The 11,525-nt window shown below is 36.8% G+C and overlaps 1 protein-coding gene across 1 annotated transcript in view; it reads right to left on the reverse strand.

Annotated features, from left to right (window-relative positions):
- Positions 1-11,525, reverse strand: part of LOC111873272 (nuclear protein localization protein 4 homolog) — a 64,689-nt gene that overhangs the window by 1,459 nt on the left and 51,705 nt on the right. The window contains exons 10-11 of the mRNA XM_023867839.1: positions 11,271-11,422; positions 4,792-4,930 (exon numbers count right to left, since the gene is read on the reverse strand). Coding sequence (XP_023723607.1) covers positions 4,792-4,930; positions 11,271-11,422 — 291 coding nt within the window. The remainder of the gene's footprint in view (positions 1-4,791; positions 4,931-11,270; positions 11,423-11,525) is intronic.

The raw sequence follows: 11,525 nt of genomic DNA on the forward strand, positions 1-11,525 counted from the left end.
TACTGTTAAATTGTCTCCAGTCAAGTTAAAAGCTTATTTTATGTGTAAGTCATATTCATTTGGTTTGAACAATATGGGAAGGGTGAACCAGCTTAAATAAAGTATATCATATCTATTTGTGGTATAAAAAAGTTATGGATATAATATTCACAATAATGTGACTGGACAAAACAGAATGGATCTTTCTTGGCAATACACTCTCCCACAATGAACAGCATGTGCAATCTGAATCTTAAAATCATGGTGTCCACGCCAAAGTTACAAATCAGAGTGCTAGATGCTGTCAATCCTACACTTTAGCACTCTTTTTTTTTTTTAAATTCGCTTAATGGGGGTGGAGTCCAACTGGGTCCACTCGGCCCGGTGGCCACTGATTGGCCTATTATCGCCTACCCGGGTGATTATGATGATGGAGAATTTGGTGGAATGAAGATTGGCAGGGGAAACCGAAATACTCAGAGAAAACCCGCCCCAGCACCACTTTGTCCACCACAAATCCCACTTGACCAGATTGAAACCGGGCCGCTGCGGTTGGAAGCCAGCGACTAACTGCTTCAGCAAAGCCTTTGCAAAGCACCTTAATCACCTCAAAATTGAAAACACTGAGAACTATTCTGGAGGCACTTTACACTAGAAATTATATTATAACACAAATGAACATATCTATAATATTGTCACGTGTTGCTTATGTAACGCGGCAAATAAATTCACGTGGATTTCGGATTTAGCGAATATGTTTATTGCTTCTGCTCTAGTTGGAGGTACACTAAGAACTCTAAAACTGACTGGTCGAGTCGAGTCTTAAGTTACGACCGACGACCAATCGGCCAGTCTGTTTTGGAATAAAGCACCCACCTGGGGCTTACGACTAGATTTTTATTATTGTCAGACAGTTGCAGGTTTGATAATGTGGGGCGCTCTCTCTGACGAGAGGACAGGTCTGTCATTTACAAGTGGTGCTGGCCCTTGCCAGTGCAGTCACTCTCGGGTCTGAGTCCTCTGGGACTTGCGATCATATTTTACTGTCGCAGATTTGAGACTTCCCTTTTCGTTGCCTTCTACGACTTGCAGGTCTACGGTGGAAGTATTCGACCCTGCCTCCACACGGGAGACTGAATGGTCCCATCAAAGCTGGACTTTTACAACTTGCACGCAGACTCAATAAAGAATACCATGTCGATCGGTTAACCTCGGCCGCTGCTTCCAACAATTCATGTGTGACGGTGGAAACTCCACTGTTAGATTGTTAGCCACTGTATAGCAAAGGATGCATTCCGACTGTAGTGTTGTAGCTGGAACGTCATTCGTTGCTTAGGAAATCAACCATTCTGGATTCCTGGCAGTACACCACATTGCTCCCTTCTAAAGGCTGTTCGTCCTGAACAGCCTAACAGTACTTCCCTTTCTTTCATCCACCCCCTCCTTTAAGCATGCTTGTCCAGAGCAGCTCCGTGGAACTTCCAGTCTCTCTATGCTCGTGAACTTTAGCTTTCCATTCATGCCAGGGAGGCTGGTGCACAATGGCTACAATGGGAACACATATTTTCACAACAGTGAATACATGGAAATGGTCGAGTTCTCATAGTGACAAATGGAATACCAACAGACCGTTGTGTAGGAATAGCCATGGCAATGAATTGTCAAAACAGCGAGAATAATGCATTTCCACGATAAGTCAGACTCAGACCAGACAGTTAACTGAATCGAGACAACTGAATTGAATTAAGTCTGTATTTGACTCTAGCAAGAAGAGTTCTTTGACAAGGGACCAAGACATTTGACTGAGGATAGTGGTGCAAGTAATTATAACAGTGAAGAAGAAATGTCTGCAGACGTTGTAAGTGGTCATAACTGTACTTGCATGTGTAAAAGTGAGAGTTCAATAAACATATTCGCTAAATCCAAGACCTGCGTGAAGTTATTTGTTGTGTTACTTAGACAACACGCGACACTATGTATTACTGCAGTTTTCTATGGCTGTAACTTTAGCAAATTTGTAACAATATAAGCTGTGCTCTTCCACAGCTCACACTGATTAACCAAAATAACTGCTTCAGACTTGCTTTAACTGAGTACTCATACTGAGTTTCTCTTTAGTCAGAACATATACTTTTTAAGATTTCATTTTGTCCAGCACTGATCCCACTGAACATAATTTAATTCTAATATTGTGATCGTTGCTTTACACATCACTGTATTGTCGGGATACTTCCAAAACTGCCTACAGCAGTGGTTCTCAAACTGTGGGGCGTGACCCTCAGGGGGGGCTAAGGGCTTGAAAGGGGGGCGCAGCATACTTTCCTACAGATACAAATTAAAACTGCCCTAAATAAATTAGAAAAGTAACAAAAAATAAAAATACATATAGAAAAACTTTTGATGAGTACAGGCTTTAATTATCATGAATTTCAAAATAACTAATAATTATTCTCTTTACCGGCAATTATAAAACGCGTATGCCAGAGACAGCGTTGATAGTTCGGCAGCAACCGCATCCTCTGAAATGCTCTGAAGTCTAGACTTTTTAAAATGCTGTGTGAGGAAATGGGTGCCGAACACACTGCTCTGTTGTTTTTTAGTGATGCTCGATGGCTTTCAAGAGGCAAGGTATTAAAGAGAATGTTTAAGCTGAGGCATGAGGTGTTCTGTTTTTTTTAATGGGGAAAATCACTCACTGGCAGAAAGTTTCAGCAACAAGGATTTTTTATTGAAAATGGCTTACCTCACAGATATAGTTGAGATAATATACTCAACACTTCACTTCAAGGGAATGAGGCAACTGTACTTTCTTGGAATGACAAAGTGCAGGCATTCGTGAGAAAATCTGAGCTCTGGAGAAACAGTATGGAAAGTGACACACTAGACATGTTCCCTACTCTAGTGTCAATGGTACAAGACACTGATAATCCAGTGCTTCCAATGGACATAAAAAGCTGCCTACTTGATCATCTCATAATGTTGAAAGTTCATTTTGAAAAATACTTTTACAATGATTTTGAAAAATTTAATTGGATTAAAAATCCATTCAAAAATGCTCCTGGGCCATCATCTCTGAAGGTAAATGAGCAAGAACAACTCATCGACCTCACCAGTGATACTTCATTAAAAAGTAAATTTAAGAAATTGTCTTTGTTGGAGTTCTGGATACATATTGGCAAGGAATTCCCAACTTTGAGCCAAGAAGCACTGAAGATCCTGATGCCTTTTGCAACGACTTACTTATGCGAGACAGGCTTTTCTGCTTTGGCAGCTATAAAGTCAAAGTATCGTTCAAGGCTAAATATTGCTAAAGAAGTAAGAGTGGCCATTTAATTTTGAGTAAAAAACTGCTAAATAGTATGTAGAAAAACACAAAATAAACTGAATAAAACGTCAAACATACCATGACTTCTATTTTGATAAAAAAAAACAGGCTGGGGGGCCTGAGAGTATTTTCTCTTGTCAGGGGGGGCTCAGAGGTAAAAAGTTTGAGAACCACTGGCCTACAGCATTTCCTCCATGAAGAATGCTATATAAAGGGACTGTGTATGAATAATTCCTGTTCAACACTACAAACTATCTATGAACATACATCAAGGACAACTAAATGTTAAACATGCAGACTATCAAGATAAGCCATCAAGCATTGGGTGACAAAGTACAATTTGGCAGCCCGCAGTGGAAAGGTGTGTCAACAAATTTCTAGTTCACCAGTGTAAGATGAACTGGATGCCCTGTAGTACAGCACAGTGTAACAGGGAGAAAGGTTTTGAAGATGGATGCTTAATATAAAGTAAACTGTGTAACATAATGGACAATTTTAGAAACTAATAAGAACAACATATAAATCTGCAGATATATCCACAAACAGAGTAATCAACACTTAATCAGCTGGTTAAGAAAACAATGATAAAAAGGTCTGACAACTTATTACTGGACTGATCATTATTTGCAGCAACTGTCAATATGTGATTTGGAGCATGGTGGATAATATGAATATATGATTTTCTTGATTTACATCTGTCATTAGGGTCTGGTTTGTTTACTGGTTCTAGTAAGTGTTTTATTTCTGCAGTGTTTTGCATGAATGTCAAAAACTTGATGATAAAGTTTCAGAATTGAAACTTAACATTGGCAAAACTGAAGACGGAAAGTTTGTGGAGGGGAAACTATGAGCAGAACACAGGCTCCTATGTGGGTATAGCAATTTCAAGATAGAAGAAAGGACATCGCATAAGAAAAAAGATACTGATATTCTGACAATTCAAGAATTATTTGAGCTTTGAGGTTCTCATGATGGTGACCATGAAGATTAATGTTTTGTGGGATGTGATGCCATAGTCTGGTAGATATTTACTGATGTTCCTCCAAAACATCCATAAACTTCTACCAGATTACACAGCATCATATCCTAGAAGACACTACCTTCAAGAAATGATCCAAATATGGAAAGTGACCAAAGCAGCAAAAAAATACTTTTGACTCTATCGATGATATGAGAAAAACTGAGCGACTGATACAACCAAAGATCAGAATGTGGAAGAAAGTCTGTCCCAAAACTGTTCTTGCCTAATTTGGACTCCAGTGACTTTTCCAAGATCCCAGACTAAAAATCTGATAGGGGCTCACTTTGAACAACCTGATGTTCAAAGCAACACAACTAAAATCAGAAGGAGAGTAATTTGAAGGTGACCACATTTACTATAGTTAGTGACAAGTAAGGAAGTAAATAAATAAATAAATACATATATATAAAAAAACAGTTCAGTTATTTGTCAGACCTCTCATGTAAACATTACTCATTCCACAAACCTTCATGGGCAGCATATCCATTGTTGAGATATAGAGGAGAAAGTGGAAATCTGACACAGCCTGAAGAAAACAGTCAGGGGTAAATTGCTGCATATACGAACTTAAAGCACTAAAATCCTGGATATGGCCATCAACCATCCTGAAATTATACAAATTTGACAATGATGGAGACCATACTTTTAAAAGGGGGATAAAATGGTACAAAGCTATTTTTTATGATCAAAAGAAGTGAGAGAAATGGAAGATATATGTTGGGCAGGCCACTACTAGAAACTTGTAAAACAGTGCTATAAATAGGATAGCTGCTGTGTAAGGATAAGATGCTGGGAACACATGAAGGATGCACAATATATGGGGTGGAATTTTAACCTTCTGTGTCCCCATGTGTAACATAAAAAAAAATTCCAGCTATTACAATTGTCCCAGATTTCATGGGCTGTGTTCCTGAAAAGGGTGTATTACATAATCAAGAAGAAACAGGGATATGGAGGGAGTCTGCCCCAAACTGTTAATCTTGAACAAATGTACAGGCATTACTTTTTTAAGTTTGTTATTTAATGACACTGTCAGTATTGAGATAATATAGCACCAATGTACAGGATGAGTCATGACTGTGGAGAACTTTGTGAAATTACAATTGGCAGGGGAACTAAGTACTCAGAGAAAACCTGCCCCAGTGCCACTTTGTCTACTATAAATTCCAAATAACATGATTCGCTATCGAACTTGGGCCGCTGCAATAGGGTGCTGCTGACTAAAGCAGCTTGCCTAAAATATTAAATGAATTTTCTACACCTATAATTTTTGCTGATGATACTAGCATCTTATTTTCAAATTCTAATATAAATGATCTTAGCAGGAATATTCTTATAAAAATTGGAATCTTAAATGGATGGATTAGAATTAATAAATTATCTTTAAATTTTAAAAAGAAACATTGTATTCAATTCAAAACTAAGACAATAATGCTAGATACTTTTACAATAAAAGATAATAATAAGTTTATCAACAGTACCCTCAGTACTAAATTCTTGGGAGTTATAGTTGATAGTGCCTTAATATGGAAGAATCACATTGATTTACTTGTAAAAAAATTAAATAAGGTTTGTTACATAATTAGAAATATGAAATATTATATATCTATTTCAGATTTAAAGGTAATATATTATTTCTTTTTTCACTCCTTAATGAACTATGGTATCTTTTGGGGGAACTCATCTCATAGTTCTACTATTTTTCTTCCCCAAAAAAAGGTTATCAGAGTGATGTTGGGATATGGCAATAGAGTTCTGTGTAGAAACATATTTAAAGAGTTAAATATTTTATCACTTGCATTACAATATATATTTTCATTGCTAGTATTTGTATTGCAAAATAAAGTTATTTTTCCATCAAACATTGGTTCTCATGCTATTGATACTATACAAAGACAAGCTTTGTATTTACCTCAAGCTAATTTAACTATTTATCAAAAAGAAGTTTATTATTCGGGTATAAAACTATTCAATAAGCTGCCCAGAGAGATCAAGAACGCATCCAATAATTTAAGGTTGTATTAAGGCATCTCTTGAATAATCATTAGTTTTATACTGTGGATGAATATCTAAATAGATAATTTTTATTATTGTTGTATTCATTATACTGTCTTGTTGTGTAATATTTGTGTATGTATTTTATGCTCTATATTATTTTATGACATGTTCTATATCAATCTTTGGATCTCCTGAACTTACAATAAATACAAATACAAATACAATACTAACCACCTGAGCTATAGCATGGTCATGGGACATTAAGAAAAGGCATTTAATATTACTCTTATTACTATATATAATACTGGATCTGTCTTCTCTCAGATCAAACAGCAGGTACACTTGACTACAATTCCCTCCATGATATGTATACAGTGGCCGTCTTGTAGTGCACTCAGTTTCACCTGTTACTTCACGACATGTTTCGGCAACATAGTGCCATCATCAGGTGCCCTAATTACGCTAATCTATTGCATTGCTTGTCATTATATGTCCTCATAAAATTTTTTAAAAAGTATTTAAAAAGTGCATATTCGTCAACTATAATAAATTTACACACACTAAAACTTGTTAGGATTATTCATCTTATGTGTCTTAATTAAAACTTGCGTGTGGTTCTTCCACTATGGGGGTCGATTTTCTTATATTCTGTGTAAACCTGCAACGTGAAAAAAGGTACTTATTATTATTATTACTTTCGGCTTCTCTCTGTTATGTGTTGTATTATGTTTAGTACTCACTGTGTCTTGTGATGTGTGTTCCCTTTTTAGCTGCGAGTGTTGTAATGTTGGATGTGTGTGTCTTCGTATTGATTGAGTTATGACGTGGTAGGGGTAGATGTGGTGGGGTTGTGTTATGTTATTCTGTGTAAATTGTGTGTAATTCCTGAAATATTGGGTTATATATTTCCTTATTTATATTGTTCGTATGTGTTTTTCTTTGTTATTCTGTATATATGATAGTTTTCTAATGTGTTTAAATATTGTCCTTTCTTATTCGTTGCTATGATATCCATAGTATTTTCTATTGTACCATATGCATGTCCTGTGTTTAAGATGTGTTCCGAGTATCCTGTATTGCTGTTATTGTGTCTTATGTCATGTATGTGTTCTTTATATCTGGTATTAAATTTTCTTCCAGTTTGTCCTGTATATTCCATGGGGCAATCTAGGCATTCCATTCTGAATTGCCACTTTTGTTATATTTACTCGTTTGTGTTTTTGATTTTAAAATATGTTGTAAATTATTCTTAGTTCTAAATACTATTTTTAATTTTGTGTCACGAAATATTTTTGTAATGTTTCTTGTTTCTTTTCCTTTGTATGTGAATGTTGCCCATTTTGTTTTTTGTTCTTCTGAATTCTCTGTGATGTTCTGTTTTTTTTGTAATGTTTTGGTTTCTTTTATTTGTAGTTATTTTAGTAATTATACCTGTGTTGTACTTATTGTTTACGAGTATGTTATTTATAGTAGCTATCTCAGTATCTTTTGCTACTTTGGTGATGTGGTAATTATTTACCCGATCTGTAAGATATAAAGAACACATACATGACATAAGACACTGTGGGATTGTCGTCAATACTCCAATAGACAAACCACACGAAACTGTACGATTGTACATATTGAATCGTTTAAAGTCAATATACAGAACACAGAATATACGTATAATATTCAAGCACTGGCTGGCCCTCTAGGGGCAGTTCGTTCCACCGCAATTTCACTCCTCTGTAGTGGGCAGAGTCTTACGGCTGACTAGCTGGCCTGTCTGGGTGGTAATGCAGTGCTGCGCGTGCCGGTAGGATCGACTGGCTCGGCCAATTGCTGGGTTGCGGAAGATGCGTTCGCTGAAGGTTTGCGGCAACTATGTCAGTTACCCGGTCGCAGAAGTGGAGTTGATGCCTCTGACTGCGTTGCCGTTTCGAGTTGAACTGATTGCACCGTTGGCCGCGGTCTTAAATACTGCCGGCCGGGAGGCGGAGCTAAAGTTGCAGTTGTCATGGCATGCATCCATTGGGCCGTGCACGGAAAGGCAGGGCCACGGTGAAGTTTATAAATATATGTAGCTGGTATATAAGTTGCAGTAGTTGGAGAGTGTATAAATGCCGTGCCTCTTTGGTCACAGCTGCCTGTTTGGCACTTTCTGAAAGGGGTGACGGTTGTCTGCCAGACGCTGTGGGGATGCTCCCACAACACAATAACAGCAATACAGGATACTCAGAACACATATTAAACACAGGATATGCATATGGTACAATAGATAATACTATGGATATCATAGCAACGAATAAGAAAGGACAATATTTAAACACATTAGAAAACTATCATATATACAGAACAACAAAGAAAAACATACATATGAACAATATAAATAAGGAAATATATAACCCAATATTTCAGCAATTACACACAATTTACACAGAACAACATAACACAACCCCACTACATCTACCCCTACCACGTTATAACTCAATCAATATGAAGACACACACACATCCAACATTACAACACTCGCAGCTAAAAAGGGAACACACATCACAAGACACGGTGAGTACTAAACATCATAATACAACACATAACAGATAGAAGCCGAAAGTAATAATAATAAGTACCTTTTTTCACGTCGCAGGTTTACACAGAATATAAGAAAATCGACCCCTATAGTGGAAGAACCACACGCAAATTTTAATTAAGACACATAAGATGAATAATCTTAACAAGTTTTAGTGTGTGTAAATTTATTATAGTTGATGAATACGCACTTTTTAAATACTTTTTAAATAATTTTATAAAGACATATAATGACAAGCAATGCAATAGATTAGCGTAATTAGGGCACCTGATGATGGCACTATGTTGCTGAAACATGTTGTGAAGTAACAGGTGAAACTGAGTGCACTACAAGACGGCCACTGTATACATATCTTGACCATCTGACAGGTGGAGCCAGGAATGAACGAAATTTAATCCTCATCCATGCCTGTATTTAAAAAAGGGGGAAAAAAAAACCGTGCTCTTGTTTCAAAGTTCACATTAGAGATAAATACAAACCACTCCGTCCAATGTGACATATAAGTTTTCACTGCGTTATTAACGTAGTTATAACTGTTAGTGTGACAAACCAGAATGAAACAAATCAAATTCACATTAGAGAGTTTACTTTTTGATTTATATAGTACCTTTCCTTTTCAGTAACTTCAGGCTCTTTGTGTTGCCAAGAACATTTTAAACAAAGAGGATGTGACCCCCTGTAACCTGCAGCTGAACATCTTACTCCTCTTGGTAGAAAAACACTGTCCCATTTGGTTGGAGGATTTGGACCACTCTAGGCTCATCTGTGCCCTGTCCTGCCCACAGCTTGATTTTACAGATGGATGGACAGATCAATGCTAACAGTTGCTTCAGCAAAGATGTGTATGAACCTATAAATTCACTGTTTCTACCACTTACAGGGCTAATTTACTGGCTGCATTCCTCACGTTCTTTTTCAGGTTTTGTGATACTTACAGTAATAAAGGTTTATGTGATAATTACTTCAAGTTTGTCTTTAAATGCAGTTCTTCACTTGTTCATTGACTTCTTTTCATGTATGTTACCTGTTTAGTACCACCATTAAAACTGTATAATTTTCTGATGCTGTAATATCACTCATGAAATTAGTGCTAACTCTACACAGGGTTTTTAATAAACTTTCAACTCTATTCTTATTGCAGACTTGTCACTCAAAATTCACACAAGTCACACATGTTAAACAGTCTTAATTATAATTTCACACAAAAAACCTGAAGTGTTAACACAAGCTTTTCTTGCAGTGTAATTGAAACAATCATTGCCTGTAGTGGGAGGAAGAATAACAGATGTTCAGACACATGGCAAAGACAGGAGAACACCTGGAATTCTACAAGAGATTAGACCTGCAACAGAACAGACCTGCGAGGAGAATGCATGACATCTACTGATCGCCATAACTGAAAAAACTTCCATGGAAAAGTGAGCTAAGGATGAGACCCTCCATGAACTTCTTGCAACCTAAGTAACTTTTCTGCAGATTCTGAAAAACCTTATGCCACATAAAATGTAAAACTGCAAGTCCATCAAAGTACTTTTTATGCCATAATAAATACAAGCAAATTACAGATTCATTAAACTCTTCATACACTGAGGAGTTACATGTTGATGGGGATCAGCCCTTCGAGTATTTAGTCACAGGCCACTTCTGCTCCAATTCCATTATCATTACTAATTTCACATAAATTCTGACAGGACACATTTTCTCTATCTACTTTTGCGCTGAAACCTCGTAACTCCTAAATGTAGCTGCCAAATAAAGAAAATGCGATTTTCTGGATATGACAGTTATTAAGGAAAATATGAAGGACACAGAAGGACACATTTCATCCATCATACTCGACTCCACACTGATGATTTCCAATAAGTACACCTACATGTGAAGTTAATGTTGCCAGGAGACTGCAGGACTTTCTATATACTCATAAATACACAATCTTCCCACCCAGCAACTGTATGTCTGATATGCTAAAAGAAAAACATTTACAATTGAAATATAAATGAAAAGTGGGGTGAAGTTTATTTGAAGTGACCAACTGATACTGTATTCATTGTTAATCCTGCATACAATTATACATATTGACAACTGCTTGATTTATAAGCAAGATGAGTTCATACTACTTGACGATTTCTATATCTGTTCGGTTGTTTAAACCATGTAAGGATTTTATGGAATGTGAATAAATGAATGAATGAATGAATGGTAATACTGTTTCCTCCCATTCCACACATTATCAGAACTTACAATTTGTTAGCCTCTAACCTGCATACTCTATAGATGAATAAAATGCTATAAACCCACATATCATGACTATCTCACACCACTAAAGTGGTGTAACTTTACATGAAGTGTATAAAAGGAACCACAGGGTGCATGTTTACCTGTTCTCTACTGGGAACTGTCGTGTATTTGCATCTGCATAAAATGTGAACAGCGGACTGAGAGGTGTAGAGGCTGGTATATCAACAAGCAAATACTCAACAGGTAGAGGCCTGGCTAACCTGGGGACTTCGTTACCATAACCGTCTTTTTCCTGAAATGAAAGCAATAAGGATATGAATTAGCTTAGCTTAGCGTAATTTAACCGACACAATACTATATAAACCAATACGTATAGATATTGTACACAATGACCG

Source organism: Cryptotermes secundus, unplaced genomic scaffold, assembly GCF_002891405.2.
Source record: "Cryptotermes secundus unplaced genomic scaffold, Csec_1.0 scaffold131, whole genome shotgun sequence".
NCBI classification, from domain to species: domain Eukaryota; kingdom Metazoa; phylum Arthropoda; class Insecta; order Blattodea; family Kalotermitidae; genus Cryptotermes; species Cryptotermes secundus.